Source organism: Cricetulus griseus (assembly GCF_003668045.3).
Source record: "Cricetulus griseus strain 17A/GY chromosome 1 unlocalized genomic scaffold, alternate assembly CriGri-PICRH-1.0 chr1_1, whole genome shotgun sequence".
NCBI lineage: Eukaryota > Metazoa > Chordata > Mammalia > Rodentia > Cricetidae > Cricetulus > Cricetulus griseus.
The window spans coordinates 220377230-220396590 of record NW_023276807.1 but is presented as its reverse complement, the minus strand read 5'-3'; the positions used below and the strand labels follow the sequence as shown (position 1 = coordinate 220396590).

Here is a 19361-nt window from a genome sequence, read left to right as displayed (position 1 = left end):
AAACAGGCCAGAAGGAAGCAGGTATTCCCAGGCACCTGCTACCCACCCAAGCACTTGAGCTAGCCACACGGGATCAAAGCTTCCCTACACACTTTCCACCCTAGAAGATACTGAGCAGGCCAGCACCTGGGGTTTCTCTGAACCTCAAACCTACACTCATCCTTCAGTTACTCATGGCCCCTCCTTGCTTCTGAACTGGTAAACACCTCTTACTCAATGTTTTTCTTCTGGAGAGTCTTAAGTCCCATTCTCCTCAGCATGTACTGGAAAGAGAGAGGGAGTAGACTGCTCTCTCATCAGGGTACCTGGAAGTTGGAAGGCTACCTTATCTCAGGAGGACAAAGGTCTAGGGGGCACCAAGCCTCATGGGAAGACAAAGGCCAAATCATTGTAGATGGATGCTGGAGAAGGCAATGGCAGGAGCCCCCATGAATCTGGACCTAGTGATAAACAGACCTAGGTAACCACCGGCCCAGCCATGGCAAGGGGATGCAAGGAAAACAACAACAGTTCTTATCAGATTTGCACTACACCTCCATCTGCAGCTTCTGCAATCTCTTCTCCAGCGCCTATAGTCTAAGGTCTTTCTCCTTGTTGCCTAAAGTTGTGAAGTGAGGCAGACAAAAAGCCACTGAGCTGAGGCCATGCTGTGGTCGGAGGTTCTGAGCATCCCACAATGCCTGGCCACTTTCTCCTCCACCTGACAATCATGAAGATGCCCTGGTCTGAAATGACAATACATTCTCTGTCTAGAGCCCCCGTTTATAGGATTTCCAGTCTACCACTTAGGAACCGATAGTCTGCCAATTCCAACACTCACAAGACAGGGCACCCCTCCATATTAGGATCAACCTACCTTCTGTCCAGGATGAAAGGCCACCTGTGGGTGGCCTGAGGTACCCAAAGCCTTGAGGACTTCTTTGGGCTGCTCCTGGCACACAGGGTCCTTAGAGGTGTGTGAGGGCTGGGGTGTGGCTCCTTCAGGCACTTCAATCTGTGGCTCCAAAGGCAGGCTGGCCCCCAGTGGCACCTCAGAGGCATTAGGTCCCAATACCCGGGCTCCCAAGAGGGAGCGCTTACCAAGGCGTCGGGACAGCATGCTGGATACTCTGCTTTGTCTGCTGAAGAGACAAAAGTGACAGTAAGTAAATCCTCTCTCTCTCTCTCTCTCTCTTTCTCTCTCTCCCTCTCTCCCCCCTCTCTCTCACCCCCACACACTAATTGCTTTGCATGCATGCCCCCAGCACATGTGTGAAAATCAGAGGACAATTTGCAGGAGTCAGTTCTCTCTCTCTCCCATGTAGTTTACAAGGATAAACACAGGACATCGGGCTTGCAGGCAAGTTGCGTTACCTGCTGAGCCATCCGCCAGCTCTATCTTTTCTTTATACAAAAAATTAATACCTATTCCTAGGAGGTCATGTAAAAAATATTGATAAACTCAAAGAAAATAAAATCACTTGTGAATCTGCCTCCCAAAGACACCCACTCCTCCCAGCTCCTGTTTCCTTATTTTATTTTTTTGGTTTTTCAAGACAGGGTTTCTCTGTGTAGCTTTGGAGCCTATCCTGGCACTTGCTCTGGAGACCAGGCTGGCCTTGAACTCACAGAGATTCTCCTGCCTCTGCCTCCCGAGTGCTGGGATTAAAGGTGTGCGCCACCAACGCCCAGCTTTATTTCGTTTTTTTATGACTCCTGCTTCATGTAGCTCAGGCTGAAACTTCCTATGCAGCTGAGAATGACCTTGAATTTCTGGTCCTCTTGCCCCCACCTCAAGTATTCACCACTGTGCCTGTTTTCTGTGGTGCTCAGGACAAACCAAGGGCTCCATGCACGCTAGGCAAGCGCTTTACCAACTGAGCCACATCCCCAGCCTGACTCCTCGCCCCTTTTTTTTTTTTTTTTTTTTTTTTAAAGCATCCCACGCCTTCTTCTATAACTGTACTCTCTGTTCTTGTTTTGTTGTTAAGATGAGTTCTTGTTACGTATCTATGGCTAGCTAGCCTGGAACTTACTATACAAGTCAATAAGCTAGCCTTGACCTGTGGCAATCCTCCTGCCTGTATCCTACAAGCTAGGATTTTAAGTATGGGCCGCTTCACCTAGCATTGGTTTTCACTTAATATGACAGCTAAGTTTTTCCTACATCACTGAGTGTTCATCTATAAAACCAGTCACCAGTACTTTCTAGGCAGGTGTAATGCTGCTGGCTTAACAAATTCCCCCATTACTTCTGAGAAGGCCGAGACCCGAGTTTAGCTGTCTCAGCTACTCTACCTTCGTCAGACATCGCCTGAGACAAGCCCCCTCCCACTCCCACCCCCACCCCACCCCCACCCCACGGCACACACAGCCACCATTGCTTTCTTGGTGAGGTTCCTTCACATGATACTGCCAAATCAACACTGAGGACTTTTGTTAGATACATAGACTTCCAAACTGGGTTGGCTTCAAAGCTGCAGACAGCTTTGGAAACCTACCATGAAACTAACACCACCACAACTGGAGAGGTAGCTCCGTGGTTAAAAGCACTGGCTTCTCTTCCAGAAGACCATGTCTGGTTCCAGTATCACAACTATAACTCCAGTTCCAGGGAATCCAATGCCCCATTTCTGGCCTCTGCCAGTATCAAACAGTGCACAGACAGACAGACATGCAAGCAAAGCACTTGTATACACAAAATAAAAATAATATATCATCAAATAGAAGAACAAACACCAGCCTCTGCCAACTCACACGGCCTCCTCCCCCCAGGCATCCTGTGACTCTCAAGCCCTCTGGGTCTCCACCTATACTTCTGATCTCTGCCATTCAAGGTCTGTTTATCCATTCAGTTGGTATTCAGCTGAAGAACAGCTAGGCAGGAAGCATATTAAAGATGTGGTGGGGCAGGGGTGGGTATTCAAACTCCAGGTTTTCAGGACCTTGATTCCATCCGCTGCTTCCCCAGCCCAGGACACCATCAGACTAATTGCACACAGGCTGAATGTCTCAAAAAGGTGTTCCAGAACATTCCTCCTCCTCTCTCTCCCCTTCCCCTTCCTTCCCAATCCATAACCAGAAGCCTATCAGGGCCATCGGGATAACTCAGTAGATAAAGTCACTTTCCACCAAGCCTGATGACCTAAGTTCAATTCGCAGGACCACATGGTAGAACTGACACCTACAAGTCATTGTCCTTCCTTCCTTCCTCCCTCCCTCCCTCCCTCCCTCCCTCTCTCCCTCCCTCCCTCCTTCCCTCTCTCTCTCTCTCTCTCCCAGCACTAAATACCCTTTAAATACTTGTTAACATCAACTGTCTTTGAACAGGTCTTTCAGCCTTTATTTTCTGCCCTTGTGGAAAAGTACCTCAGGGCTGATTTGTCTGGATCCCATGTCACAGCCTCACCCCGACATCCTTGCTTCTTTTCCCAACTAGCCAGGCAAGTTCTATTAGCAACCATGTCTACAACAACCAACCAAGACAGGAAAAAAATAGCTATAAAAGAGGAGGTGGAGAGAGTGTAACAGCCAGAGGGGATAGAGGACCCAAGGAAACACGGTCCTCTAAATCAACACTATCAGTGCTCATATGCGCTCCCAGGTAGCATGCACAGGGCCTGCACAGGTCTGCGCCACGTCCTCTGTACATATATTATGGCTTCCCATTTAGTGTTTTTCATTGGATTCTCCAGTGTTCGAACAAGTGGGTCTCTGACTCTTATGCCTTCTCTTGGGCTTTTTTCTGGCTGTTGGTTTGTCCTTTCCAATTTCAATGTGATGGTTTTTGTTATATCTTATTATATTTTATTTTTGTCATATTTTTTAAATGAATGAGTGAACAAATGAATGAAAACCTAGCCACTAGAGTAAAGGCTAGCAACTGAACTATACCTGCAGGAGAGGGAAAATCAGTTTTCTCCAGTGGAGTGACAGTGGGTACCTTAACTACTCCAGAGCAGCCTCGTGTTCAAGGGTAGTTGACCAGCATAAAATGGACTCGTTTGTTTTTGTTTTGTTTTGTTTTTTGCTATTGTTGTTTTGGTTCTTATGCTTTTATTTAGTTAGTTTTTTTCTGTTTTGATGTTGTTTTGTTTTCTTGGTTTGGAGGGGTTGTTTTATTGGGTTTGTATTTATTTGTTTTAGAAAGAACTTTAAGTTGGGTGGGTAAGGAGGGCTGGAAGGACTTGGAGGAGGGAAGAATATGATCAAACATTTCAATTTAAAAATTGTTTTAAATGATAAAAATGTAATAAAAAGAAAACCAACAATAAAAACATACTTTTTAAAAGTGCTAGGTAGGCGGTGGTGGTGGTGCACACCTGTAATCCAGCACTCGGGAAGCAGTGAGTTTGAGGCCAGCCTGGTTTACAGAGAGTTCCAGGCTGAAACAGAGAAACCCTGTCACTGGGAGAAAAAAAAAAAAAAAGATGAAAGAAAAGGGAAAAAGTGGCAAGCACTGAGCAAAGTGGAAAGGCTGGTTCTGGAAGCCACCCCTCAAAGGCTGTAATCTGATATCTTGGCAGCTCATCCAGGAGCCCCCAAGAAACAAAGCAAAGATATGGCATGCAAGTTAGGTGGCTGTTGCCTTCACACTCTCATAGTGGAGTCCCTCTTTGTGACAATAAAAAAAAAAAAAAAAATGTGTCCCAGATACATGGCTTTTAAACTGCAGTCACTGGGCCAGGTATGTAGCTCAGTGCAGAGTACATGCCTGGTGTAAGAGAGGCCCTGGGTTCAATCCCAGACTCAGAAAAGAATGGAACAAGAGCGAAGGGGAACTAGAGTGTAATACCACTTACTGACAACAGGTGGAAGCACTAACACGGAGAAACCACCAGCCTTTTCCTGGTCCAAAAAAAGAAAAAAAAAAAAAAACCAGGAGCCACCACCACACACACACACACACACACACACACACACACACACACACACACACACACACACACACACACACACACTTTCCTGAGCCGGAAGTTTGGGGTTTCTAGTACTGAAAATGAAGACAGGGGTGTTTCCAAACTTCCTCTGCTCCCAGTCTTCAGAAAGAACCCGAGATGTTTGGGCAACAAACTCTGATGTTTTTGGAAGCCTGTCTTCTTTTTAAAAGAATGCTCTTCTGTTGGTTGGTTGGTTAAGCCTGCACCTTCCAGAAGCCTGAGGGATCTGCACAAATAGGCAACTGGCCTGCTCCTGGCCTGGTTCCACAGGCTGGCTGCTTCCTCCAAAGATCCACTCAAAAACACACATTATGCTGCCAGGATTCAGAAGTAATGAGGCACTAACAACAGAAGTTGGCTGAAAAGATGGGTAGAGGCGCAAGGTCACACCTACTTGGGGGTGCTAGCTGGTGACCCAAGATGGAGGATCCCACCCTTCCCCCTTGCATGCATGCACCCCTCCCACTGGCCTCTTTCAGGTCCCTCTTCCCCAACCTCTGCATCTATCTACTGCTCCCTGAAAGCTTTACTGAATGCTACTGATGGTCCATGGACCAGCCATCCCTCCATTTGCCATGTGGTTCTGTAGCAGCAGAGAAAAATGAAGAAACCTATATTGTAGAGTAACATGTGGCCAAATGCTGCTTTCTGGTTTTACATTCTCCACTTGCAGAATTCCTCCTGGGGCATAAACTCATGCCAAAGTGTTCTCAGAACCTAAGTAAGGGGGAATCTGGAACCCCAGGTGCCGTCGCCAATAGGGACAAAAGGGATGGCTTATGTACTTTGGCCAATGTCCGGAGACGGTTAGCACTTGTCCTTTAATGCAGACATCTGCCATGTGTTACATAACTGGACCTGACAGAATAATAAAACAAGCTCTATGGTTCAGAGCCGCAAACTGCCATTTATCACCCGACGGCCGCTGAACCACGGCATGTCTCAGCACACGTCTGCAAGTGCACAGAGCTAGCTGCACACAATGGCTGCGCCTCTCGATACCCAGGGGCATTGCGGCATGTCATGACATCACCTACCCGCACTTCTAGGACACAGGTCATAAGCCAGTGATTTGTTACACAACTCATGGGACTTTTGTCAAAGTTGAGGAGGGAGCAGTTTGGAGAGAGGCTACTAACTGCAAAAGGTCTGGTGTTCACTACGTCATTGTCGTCGCTGATGAGTAAGTCAAAGTGAAGGTATGAAGCTTAAGCTAAACCCCAGCTTTTGTATCTTTACAGATTTGACAGCCAGGGCATTTACAGGAACCTGAGTTTTTATCTCGTATATGCTGCCCTCATCCTTTACTAGAGAACTACCAAGGGTTTTGTTCTTTTTTTTTCTTCCTCTAAATCTTTAATGTTTTAATTAGAGTTGTTTTTCAATGTTATGTTCTAAATTCAACCAGAGGTTGAAGGTTATCAGGAAACCACGTCTCTTATTTTCAGCAGCTCTCCATGGGGATCTATTTCCAATAGTGACTACCTAGAATCTCAGCTGATAGGTGCCGTGCGCACCTGTGTGTTACAGTGATCATGAGCAAATACGTTCGGGATCATTCCGGATCATTCTGGCTCACAGGCCACCACTCGCACTTCGCCACTACCTGGTGGTTCTCAAGCCTCTGGAGGAAAACAAAACAAAGCTTAATATATTTAGGCTTTTCTTCACTGGGACAGGAGAAAACCCTACCTGGTTTCAGTTGGAAACCCCAGTAAGGGGATGGAGAGAAGGCTCCGCAGTCAATACCATCAACTGTTCTCCCACAAGAACCAAGTCTGGCTCCCAGCACCCATGTCAGGTGACACAAACCACCTATGACTCTAGTTTCAAGAGAATCAACAGCATTTTCTAGCCTCTTTGGACAACTGCACTCACGTGTACATACGAAGCCATACACACTTAATTAGAAATAACAAAAATAAATCTTAAAAAAAAAACCCTAAATCCCAGTGAGGGTATCAAAGTCCAAGGATCTCTGGGGTTCCAGATATGAGCTACCATGTTCAGCCTCACTTTGGTTCATGGGACTTTGAAGACAGGCCTTCATGCTTGTATACAGGGCACTTTCTAGCCATCTCCCCAGCTCCTATGTATCATATATTTTAGGGTGAGGGCATATAGATTTAAGATGTCCATACTACAATCTCCATAGAGCACTGAACGTATTTGTATCCATTTCTAAATCCACTGGCCTGTGGGTGGGTAGAGGTGCTTGCCTCCAAGCCTAACCATCTGCATATGAGCCCCTGGCCCCACATGGTAGAACGAGAGAACCAACTCCTACAAGTTGTCCTTGAACCTGGACACATGTATTGTGGCATGTGCACTCACACCCAAAACTTAAATAGGTAAGATTTAATTTTTAAAATTTCAAATGAGCTGCCTGGAGAGTAAAAATTTGGGTTGTCAGGGTATTCTAGTTGTCTTTTTCTAAAGGTCTTTTTTTGTTTTTTGTTTTTTTGTTACATTGTATCAGATTCCCATAATTTGGATTACCAGTGAAATTTACATAAGGTCAGCCAACCAGGAATTGGAGCTGGAACCCTCTCTGCAGCCTCTCTCACTGTTGTGGTAATAGATATAATGGGATGATGGAAGGGAAGAATAATGGTCTCAAATAACAGAGCCATTTTCATATCCCAGCGGATGGGCCAGAGAAGCAGGTCATTCAATCTGGTTTCCAGCAAGTAATAAATGAACCTGATCAACAAATATGCCGGTGGGTCTCAGGGCCCGGTTGTCATTCAACAGGGTGACAGAGGCAGGTCTGTTTGCCTACAGCAGGCTACAGCAGGAAAGGAAGGAGTTCACAGCTCTCCTGAGCAACACACTCTCCTTCCCCTCACACCTACCTCCTACTCCTCCCCCTCCCTCTTTCAGAAACACAGCGCCCTTTGTTCCTAACTGTCCTGCTTGCTTAACTCTATCAAACAGGACAATGCTTAAGCGCAGCACCTGGCACCCGGTGAGGGTTCTCATCTCAAAACCTCAAACACGGTGAGCTCTGGAGGTGCCACAACGTAGAAGATTCCATACATGACCTCATATGACAGGTCACAGTGAAAACACATGCACATTGAAAACAGTATGCACAGAGCTCCAGAGACTTCTTGGCAATGAAGAGCACTAGCTGCTCTTAGAAAGGACCAGGATCATTCGGTCCCCAGCACCCACGTGGCAGTTCACAATCGTCTGTAACTCCAGGTCCAGGGGATCCAACACCCTCTTCTGGCCTCAGAGTGCACCAGTCATACATGTGATGCATTCATACATGCAAACATTCAAGCATACATACATGTACATAGAAATAAATAAATAAGTAAAATTACCTTCAGAGTATGTGACTAGGGTGGGATGCAAATGACTTCTGTGTTTGGACATGGGTTCCCTATCCAGGATATGTTATATACATTTGCAGATATTTCCAAATTTGGGGGTACAGTGCAAGATCTGATACCCTTCTGTCCCCAGGCACTTCTGCTGAGGCATACACAACCTGCAGCAATGGGACTACAGAGCCTCTTGCAGACTGTATTTTGCTTGTCAATCCAGGTTTGTTATTGTAAACAAGGGTCCCAGACTCAAGAATTGTTAGTTTGGGGGCTGGAAAGATGGCTCATCGGTTAAGAGCACTTGCTCTAACAGAGGATCCCGATTGGGTTCCCAGCACCTGCATGGCAACTCACAACCATCCATAACTTGAATTTTAGATGATTTGATGCCCTCTGCTGGCCTCCTTGGGAACTGCATGCAAGTGATATACACACAGGCAAAACACTCCTACACATAAAATAGATATATTTTTAAATGAAACAAAAAAATAGTTCTAAAAAAATTTGCTGTTTCCTCTGATATGCAGACATCAAATCGAGGCAGAGGGCTGTAGAGCATTGTTAAGAGCATTTGCTGCTGCTCTTGCAGTGGACCCAGGTTCAATTCCCAGCACCCACATGGCAGCTCACGATCCCAATTCAAAGGGTTCTGGTACCTTTTTATGGCTTTTGTGGGCACTGCATACATGTAGTATACATGCATGCATGCATACATACATACATGCATGCATAAATGCAAAACACATGTACACATTTATAGAAAAAGTAAAGCAGTCTTGCTTTGTTTTTTTAGATGTAGATGTTTGAGTGTTTTAGATGTGTACCACACAGGTGCCTGTTTGCAACAGAAATCAGAAGGGAGCATCAGAGCTCCTAGAACTGGAGTTTCAGAGAGTTGTGAGCTACCATATGGATACTGAAACTGAACCTGGGTTCTCTACAAGAGCAACAAGTGCTCTTAACCACTGAGTCATCTTTCCAGCCTTCCAAGGCAGGGTCTTAATCAGCACTCAAACTCAGTTCTAAGATGGTTTTCACAAAAGCAGACACTGAAGCAGGTCTTGTGGTACAGGACTGTGATCCCAGCTAATCAGGGAGTTGATGCAGGAGGATCATAAGTTCAAGGCCTGCCTAGGCTACAGAGTAAGTTCAAGGTAAGCCTGGGAAACTTAGTGAGACTCAGTCTCAAAAATCTCAAAAAAGCTGAAAAGGTTGGGGGTACCCAGCAGTAGAGCACTTGACTAGTACTACCAAGCATACCCTGGCTTCAGTTCCTAGTTCGGTAAACATATGCAAACATATTGGGAAGCACAGGACAACAACAACAACACAGGCAGCTCACACCTGAAATTCCTATAGTCCCATGTGCTGGGGAGACTGGAGCACAAGACTCTTTGGAACCTAGGAGAACATGGGCAACATAGTAAGACCCTGCTTCAACTAGCAAATAAATAAACACCAGAGAGGAAATGGTGTGGTTAAACCTGACTGAAACTGGCCTGAAACTCCTGTGTGAGCCTCCCCAAAGGAGGCAGGGAGATAAAGATGTGCTGACTTGGCATTCTCCCCAGAGCCAGGTCTCACAGGAGGGAGCTGGGAGCCAGAGTTTCCTCAGGGCCCCAGACACCCACCCCTACGGGCTTTTCAAGGTAAGTCTGGGAGCCTGGCACTGGAGCGCAAGGAATGGAGGAGGAGCACTCAGGTGACTCCTTGTCTACTCTCAATTTAACAGACATTTTTGGGGCTGCTTTATTTTCTGACCCCCTACACCACCCCAGTAACTCAATAAAATACAGAGGATGATGGCTCAGGGGTGAAGGTACCTATCGCCAAACCTGATAACCTGAATTTGGTCCTTGGAACCCGCAAGGCAGAAAACTAAAACCAATTCCTGCAGGCTGTCCTCTGACCAAATTCCACATGGACACACACACAATAAGTAAAGCAATTACTTTATGTATTTATTTGTAAAATAATTCTTGATATGGAGGGACAATAGCACCCTGTTTTATGGCTGAGAAAGGTCCTTCACACTAGCAATGGGGGTGGGGGGATTTACAACTTTCCTGGCTCCTCCTGGTCTGGTTCTCCCTTCTCCTGGAATTGGGGAAGAGCAAGGGTGGCACAGGAAGGGAAGGGGACTCTGGAGGAAGAGGGTGGTTTTCACTGGGAAAGGGTCTATGTGAAGCACTTACAGGAGTGACAAGCAAGGCTGGCAAGATGGACACCCCAAAACATACAGCGGAGACACGAGAGTCCTAAAAGCCTGACAAGCCACTGGCACGCCAGTACGAGGAAAGGAGGCTGAGTGTCAACGACACCCAAGGTCCCTCCTGATGCTCAGAAAACAGGGTGACATTTTACTCCTTAAAGAAGGAAGCAGGACATAGCATGTAATTCATACATTTTTGTTTTTCAGAGATGTATTTAAAGCAAACATACTTTGGAACCGGGCCATCATTTGCATGAATTAACCTCAGGCCCTCGTGATGCCAAATGAATGGGAATGGTTGATGACAGTGAGCCAGTAGAAGTGAGGGCTGCAGGAGTCAGGCGGCACTCCTGTGAACTGCCACATTTCCAGGCAGGAGGAGGGAAAGTACCCTGGTGATGCTGGAATCACAGTCCTCCAGCAGCCCTGCCACTTCCCTACGGTGGGTAACCAGGCCACACAGAGCTAAAGGTGTCCAGTGCGTGTGTCGCCAATTCGGGCACCAAGCTGGAATGCCAGGTTTAAAACTAAAGATGACAAACGATGCAAACACAGACACAAGAGACACTGTGCCTACAAAGATACTCTACAGCGAGGGCAGAAATCAAGGCACTATGCAAGTACCCTCTCGGAAATCCATGTCTACTCCAGAAGCCACCAGCAGCCGTGATATAAAGCCTGCAGCTCCCCACCCCATCTGTGAAGGAGAGAGTGCGTCTTCCTCACTGAGCCAATGCCAGCAGCACACTGCCCCAGATCCAGAAGGAACATGTTCTTGTCATTGCCGTTAGGCCCATGCTATATAACACAGCAAGTGACTGAGCAGCCACCGTCCATCCAGCAGCCATCTAGGAACTGGCATTGCACCACAGTACCGTACCAGAAATACAACTGCCCACTCTCAAGGGAATCCAAAGGCCTACAACGGATGAGCCACTAATTAACTGAAATCCTAACAAAGCTGACTTCAGCAAGATGCGGGAAAAGAAATCCAACTTCTTCTGTTAGAGCCCTCCTGGCTAACAAGCCCCCTGGGTTCAGCACTCAGACAGACCACACTCAATGCCAACCTAGACATTCGGGAAGCCCAGAGTAAGGTCCCGCCTGTCTTCCACATGACCAGCTGCCTGTCACCTCTCTTCAGCCATGGGTTGCTCTCCTGCTCAGCTCCCCTGTGCCTACATCTGTCTTGGGGCCCTGCCCAGGGTGTTAAAGGCTGACTGCCAAACTTCCCGGGGTGTGGCCTGGCCAGCCTCGTGGAGCAGATCCGGCCCACACTGGAGCTAAGACACACTTAAGCACTGACTCACCAGAAACCTGGGGACAGGGGCACCACAGAGCAAAGCCCCAGCCCCAAGCCATCTGCTACAGCAGGCCCTAGCTCCTGAAGATAATGCTAAGTAGAGGAAGAAGACGATGACAAAAGTTCCAATCCTGCCTTGAAAAAGAATGTGTGGACTGCCCAGCGTAGAGACACATATCTATAATCCCAGAGCACAGCTGCTCATGCCTACCTCATTAGAACGGCTGGTTACAGCATAAACAGACAAGCAGGGAATAGGAAACTTGACACACGACCCTTTCAGAGGCTGTGTTCCAGACCAATCCAATAGCTTTGTACCAGTCACTTACAGGGCATTTCACAACTTGTACTTCATTTAATCCTCCCAAATAATTCACAAGATAAGCACCCTGGTCATCCCCATTTTCCAGATAAGCGAACTGAGCCCCAGGGAGGTTGAATAATTTTCCAGAACCACAGACACAGAAATGACAGACCTCAGCTAGGAGCTCAGACGATCTGATTTTGAAGCCCCACACTCTCCCCTCAGTACAGCCAGGATGGTCACACACCAGTAAAGAGCCAGCCAGGCTGGATGACTCTTCAGGCTCGTTAAAGATCTTAAGTCACATCGAGGTCAAAGTGGCACTGGTGGTTGCAGCATGAAAGGGGAAATGGGCCCTGGGGCAGTGATCCAGGATGGGGCTCCCCCAACACCAGGGCCACCCGCTGAGAAGGCACAATCCAACCGCCTGGGCAGCAAATGAGCTCAGATTCCCAACTATGTGACCTTCAGGGGGGAAAAAGCTTCTTTGTTTTATTCCTCAGTTATTATACCTGTGAAGTGGACTGTGCAAGCGCGCACACAGACACACAGACACACAGACACACAGACACACAGACACACACCCCTATCCTACAGAACAATTTGAAACTTTTGTCTGTCAGGTTGGTTTTGGTTTTTCAAGACAGGGTTTCTCTGTATAACAGTCCTGGCTGTACTGGAACTCACTTTGTAGACCAGGCTGGCCACGAACTCAGAGATCTGCCTGCCTCTGCCTCTCAAGTGCTGGGGTTAAAGGCATGTACCACCACTGCTTTGAAACTTTGATGAGACAATCATGTGTTGGAGTTATTTTGTTTGTTTTTCAAAAATGCCTTGGGGCCTGAGAAAATGGTTCGGTAAATAAAGTGCTTCAGGTGCAGCTATAAGGATCAAAATTTGGATCCCTGGAGCTAATGTAAATGCCAGGCAGACATGGCAACCCACTTGTAAATCCAGCTATTTGGAAGAAAGAGATGGGAACCCTTAGAGCAATCCAGTCGGCTGGACTTGGCGTTATCATCCGTCTAGCTCTAGTTCAGATGTGAGACCCTGCCTAGATAAATAAGGTGGAGAGCAACCAAGAAAAGCTCCCAACATCAAGTCTCCACAAACACAGGCATCACAGGCATGTGAACCCATACACAAGCAAACACATATATATCACACACGTGTAGACATGGAGGGGCATGCCTTGGCTTTTGGGTATCCTGGAGCCCTTCTCCCTAGCTATCAATTCCCCAGGTCTGAGAGAGAAAATAATGGGGAAATGTGTGTCAACCACAAGAGCTCAGCCATGCAATAATTGCTGGGCACGTGCACCCACGTACACACTGCCACCATCTATAAGTAGGTATAATTTTGTTGGTCAATTAAAAATAAAGAAAAAAATCTTTTTTAACAAGATGAAAAAAAGAGGGGGTGTGTGTGTGTGAGTGTGCGTGTGTAAGAGAGACAGACACACACACACACACAGAGAGAGAGAGAGAGAGAGAGAGAGAGAGAGAGAGAGAGAGAGATATGTCTGTGTATTAATGAGTAGATACACATGCTACAGGGTATATGTGGAGGTCAGAGGACAACCTGGGGAGGCAGTGAGTCTTTTGCCTTCCACCTGGTTTGCTGGTCTGCTACAAAAACTGGCTAGCTGGACCACAAGTTTCATGCATTCTCCTGTCACTACCTAAACAGCTCACCAGAGAAGTGCTGGGATTACAGAAGTGTCACTGTACCTACTATATGTGGGTTCTAGAGAGTCAAACTCAGGTCTTCATGCATGTACCCATCTTCGCAAATGAGACTTCTAACAAAAGAAATGGGGTTGAGTAAGGCATTCACAAGGCCCTCAACTCAAACTCCAATACAAGGGTTAAATAATAGACACCAAACTGTAGGCAGTGGTGAAGAGACAAATTTACAGACAGATTATACGGCAGCACTATAGCGGAGAAAACAATAAATTACAATACTGGTTCGGTAACATGGCTCTAGCAGGTAAAGGCCCTTGCCACCAAGTGGGCCAGACAACCTGAGTTTGACACCGGAGGACTCACACAGTGGAGAGAGAACTAACTCTACAGGCTGTCCACAGACCTCTACTTACGCACCGTTGCACACATATACTTTCCACTCCCACTACACACCCAATAAAGAGTCACTAAAATCTAAGAGGGGAAAACAGAATTTACCACTGACAACGACAGTGGAGGGCATCTGAAAAAAAGATCAAAACATTGCAAGTGCAGTAACAGTCACAGATGAGGACATGTTGCATCCTTGTAGGTCAGAGCCCCATTCTACTGTAGCCACAAAGGCCAAAAGCAAAAAAGCTTCCTATACTGGGCACACACCTTTAATGAGCAGAAGGATCAAGAGTTCAAGGATGGCTATGGCTCACAAAGTAAGACCCCATCTCAACAAAACAAAACAAAACAAACAAAAGATCCAGGGGGCTGGAGAGATGGCCCAGAGGTTAAGAGCACTCACTGCTCTTCCAGAGGTCCTGAGTTCAATTCCCAGCAACAACGTGGTGGATCACAATCACCTATGAGATCTGGTGCCCTCTTCTGGTGTGCAGGCATACATAGCACTATATACATAATAAATAAATAAATAAAGCTAAAAAAAAAAATGGTTCAGCAAATAAGAATGCTTGCTGGTCTTCCAGAGGACCTGAGTTCAGTTCCTAGCACTCAGCTGGGGCAGTTCATAACTACCTGGAACCCCAGCTTCAGCCTCAAAGGATCCAATCCCTTCTTCTGGCTTCTATGGGCTCATGCTCACACTTGGAAAGCACATACATACAAATAAATCCTCTTTTTTGGGGGGGGGAGTTGAGACAAATAAATCTTTTTTATAAAGACATTCACTCTTTCTAATACAGTGCAAATAAAAAAGTTTGACTAATTAAAAAGAAGCAGGAAGAAAGGAAAGAAAAGGGCACACAACCCCCATAAAATTAAAAAGCTATCCACCCTGAGAACAGTAGTCACTCCCCTGAAAAAAGACTTGCAAAGCTCTGTGCTATGTGGTAAACAGGGCAAGCTGAAAGGGTCAAAGCCAAGAGGGCTCTGGGAAACCTAACAAGTGGGGGGTGGGGGGTGCTGGTCTGGTCACCAAGTCCTAAAATGACAAAAAAAAGTAGGGCCTGCAAAGGAGACCAGAGAGAAAGCCACCTGAGTACCCCAAGCAAGAACGGGAATGCTTTCCTAGGTTTGAAGCTGTCTTCGCCACCTATGGAAGGGTCTGAAAGCAAGACCCAGGAAATCATGGAGACCACTAAGGGGTTTTTTTATGGGTGACTGGTCATATCAGCACATAGCCTTGAGACAGAAACATGGCCATACTCTCCGTTGCTACTTTGACTCCAAAGTACATCAGCGGCACCTAATTAACATTGGTGCCTTGTAGGAGTGCTGCTGAGGGCAGGCAACCATGGCTGCAAGTGCAAACAGGATAAAGACATGCAGCTTCTTTCTCTAACATAAACCACTGTGTGGCAGAGGTCTAGACACTCACAGAACACTAAAAACACTTCCCAGCGTCCCGCCCATGCTTGAACATCAAAGCTATGCTTTTTGTATTCTAAAGAGTACAAGAAGAGTCGAATCACCAATGAAAAGAGTAAGAGCTTAGAACTGCCCATTCTGAGTTTACGGTATTGCTCATCCACACTAGGACTCTTCACACAGGCACTATCAACATACAGACTAAAGTCCTCAGGACATGGGACCAGACATCAACTACCAGGTCCAAAGGGGCCTTTTCTTAACACCAGCCTTTCTCACCTACCATCGCCTGGCCTTGCAAGCCCAATGAGATCCAGAGAACACAAGCCTTGCATATGCTAAATCCTGCTCTCAAAACACAATGCAAGCACCCTTCTGCCTGTAGTAATTCTAAACTCAAAGTACCCCCTATCCTATGTCTTTATCAGGATGTAAAATCGTCTCACCCTATTGCCTTAAAAAGTCACCTCTCCAGTGCCTAAGGGAGAAACTTCCCAAGAGCTGCAAAGGCTGCAACAATGTTTTCTCTAAGGGCACTGGTAACAGAAAAAGAGGAGAAGTAACTCCTGTGTCCATCAATTAGGAAAGAATGAAACAACTGTTCAGTCTTCTAAACCTAAGCAGGAAATAAGATCAAGGCCACTTTCACACACGGACAAGATATCCTGGTAAGGTATTCCCACGTGCTATACTGTGGGTTTGAGTCTTAAATCCTAAAGGCACAGCTATAAGTATGCAAAGCATCTGAAGTTAACCCTAGGACAGTGGTTAACCTCTGGAACAAAAAACCTAGGATTAGGAGTGGTTGTCAAGGAAGCCTGTTTTTTGTTGGTTTGGCTTTTTTTGTTGTTTTGTTTTTTGCCTGCTTGAAGTCTGCATTTTTCTTCTCCTATAGAGAGTATGTTCGTATATTATTTATGCAATGAAATGCTCACTCATTTCATTTTTTTAAAGAAGAGATTGGGACCCTGCTCAATACATTTTAGTATCGTGTTTAGTTAAGAGTGATTTCCACTGGAATCTGGCCCCTGCCTGCCAGAAGGCTGCAAGCTCAGCAGTGCACAGACTGTGTGCGCTGCAAGCCAGGAGCTCGTTTTGCAACACGGATCTTATTTCAATCTCACAGGCGCAACTCAGTCAACTCTGTGGAAACTCTGCAGATGGTTAAATTTTATGTCAGTTGGAGTGGGGGAGGGGGAGTATGTCATGGGGACTTTGGTAATCCAAAGGGACCTCCTTGGAGCCACTCCAGTTCTAACCCATTCTGCAGGGCTCCAACCCAACAAGCTAAAACACACCCTAGGCACACAGGCATGCACACGGATTGCACGCACACAGCAATAAGACAATTCCTGCCCCATCTCGCTTCCTGTGACTCTTCCAGCTGGGACTCAATCTAGATCCCTTAGGCTAATGAAGAGGAAGAACTAAACAACCCATATGAAAAACACTACATACAGATTTACAATTTACTTATGTGGCCACCTAGTTATACAGGAAATTGAATGATTAACTGATTGACTGTCATACAGGGGGATCCAACCCAGGGCCTTAGACATGCTAGAAAATCACACCCCAATAATTAACAGCCTCAGCCCCAAACAGTTTTACACACACACACACACACACACACCTGTAACCTCCTCCTCTTTGGATACCACTTACTGAGTCCTCAGGAACACACAATAACTAAGAACTGAGTAAAACTAACGTATAGTAACAGAAATCAAACTTATGGTACCTTCCATCAGAATGAGAATTAGGCATTACCTTAAAATAGTCACAAACAAGGGATCTTGACCCTTTCCCCTTCTCCAGGGGACCATGTATGTCTCTCTTAGGATCCTCCTTGTTTACTAGCTTCTCTGGCAGTGTGGATTGTAGGCTGGTAATCCTTTACTCTATGTCTAAAATCCACATATGAGTGAGTACATATCATGTTTGTCTTTTTATGATTGGGTTACCTCGCTCAGAATGGTTTCTTCTAGTTCCATCCATTTTCCTGCAAATTTCAAGATTCCATAGTTTTTTTTCCGCTGAGTAGTACTCCATTGTGTAAATGTACCACATTTTCTCTATCTATTCTTCAGCTGAGGGGCTTCTAGGCTGCTTCCAGTTTCTGGCTATTACAAATAGTGCTGCTATGAACATCGTTGAACAGATGTCCTTGTTGTATAAATGTGCTTCTTTTGAGTATATGCCTAAGAGTGGAATTGCTGGATCTTGTGTAGACTGATTCACATTTTCTTGAGGAGTTGCCATACTGATTTCCAAAGTGGCTGTACAAGTCGGCACTCCCACCAGCAGTGAGGAAGTGTTCCCCTTTCTCCACATCCTCTCCAACATAAACTGTCATTGGTGTTTTTGATTTTGGTCATTCTGACAGGAGTAAGATGGTATTTCAGAGTTGTTTTGATTTGCATTTCCCTGATGGCTAAGGATGTTGGCCATTCTCTTATGTGTCTTTCAGCCATTTTAGATTCCTCTATTGAGAATTGTCTGTTTAGTTCTGTACCCCACTTTTTAATTGGATTGTTTGGTGTTTTAGAGACTAGCTTCTTGAGTTCTTTGTATATTTGGACTGGAATTCAGATGCAGAGAAGGACGAGTGAAGATCAAAGGGGTCCAGACCAGGCTGGTGAAACCCACAGAAACAGCTGACCTGAACATCGGGGAACTCTTGCTCCCCAGACTGATAACTGGGATACCAGCATGGGACTGATCCAGACCCCAGGAACATGGGTTTCAGTGAGGAAACCCCAGAAATCTACAGGACCTCCTGTAGTAGTTCAGTATTTATTCCTAGCATAGGTGTGGACTTTGGGAGCCCATTCCACATAGAGGAATACTCCCTGAGCCAAGACACATGGGACTGGGCCTAGGCCCTATCCCAAAGGATACGATAGACTCTGATGACCCCCCTATGGAAGGCCTCACCATCCAGGGGGAGCAGAAAGGATATGTGATAGGTAGGGTTTTAGTTGGGGGGGGTAGGGGAGGACGGGAGGGAGAAGGGAACTGGGATTGTCATGTATAACAATCCTGTTTCTAACTTAAATAAAAAGAAATCTGGAAAAAAAATAGTCACAAACACACATACAAACACACACACAGAAATTCTGGGGTAAAAAATATTTTTGTCAAAGGTGATTGAAGAACACTAAGATCTAAAATTTTCACTGCACTTAATCATACAAAAAGAAAAAGAAAAAAAAAAACACACACACACACAGCTAGGAGTGGTAGTGCACATTTTTAATTCCATTCCAGAGGCAGAGTTAAATGAATCTCTGAGTTCAAGGCCTACATAGTGAGTTTCAAGACAGTCAGTGCTATGTGGAGAGACCCCATTACTTAAAAACAAAAACAAACAAACAGCAGTGGGGGGTGCACAACTTAATCCCAGCACTTGGGAGGCAGAGGCAGGTGGATCTCTGTGTTTGTGGTGAGCCTGGTCTACAGAGGGAGTTCCAGGACAGCCAGGGCTGTTACACACAGAAACCCTGTCTCAAAAAAACCAAAGGGAAAAAAATTTCAAACACAGTGAAGCCATGGGACTCTGAGCTGTTTTATAGGATACTAGAAACATCTTTAAACTATTTAAGGTGCATGCATAGCACAGTGACAGTTACATAAAAACAAATGGCAAGGAGCCAGAGATATGGCTTAGTGGTTAGGAGCACTTACTGCTCTTGCAAAGGCCTCAGGTTCCCAGCATCCACACAGTGGTGGCTCCAAACTATCCTGTAACTCCAGTACAGGAGACCCAATGATGCCCCCCT

General features: G+C 46.0%; 1 protein-coding gene across 3 annotated transcripts in view; it reads right to left on the bottom strand.

The window, feature by feature from the left end:
* Znf395 (zinc finger protein 395) overlaps window positions 1–19361 on the bottom strand; it is a 40981-nt gene that overhangs the window by 12372 nt on the left and 9248 nt on the right. For 2 of the 3 annotated variants that reach the window (XM_027390314.2, XM_027390312.2), the window contains one exon: window positions 857–1121. In XM_027390314.2, coding sequence (XP_027246115.1) covers window positions 857–1099 — 243 coding nt within the window. In that variant the 5' untranslated portion in view covers window positions 1100–1121. The remainder of the gene's footprint in view (window positions 1–856; window positions 1122–19361) is intronic. The other variant, XM_027390315.2, reaches the window with a different exon arrangement.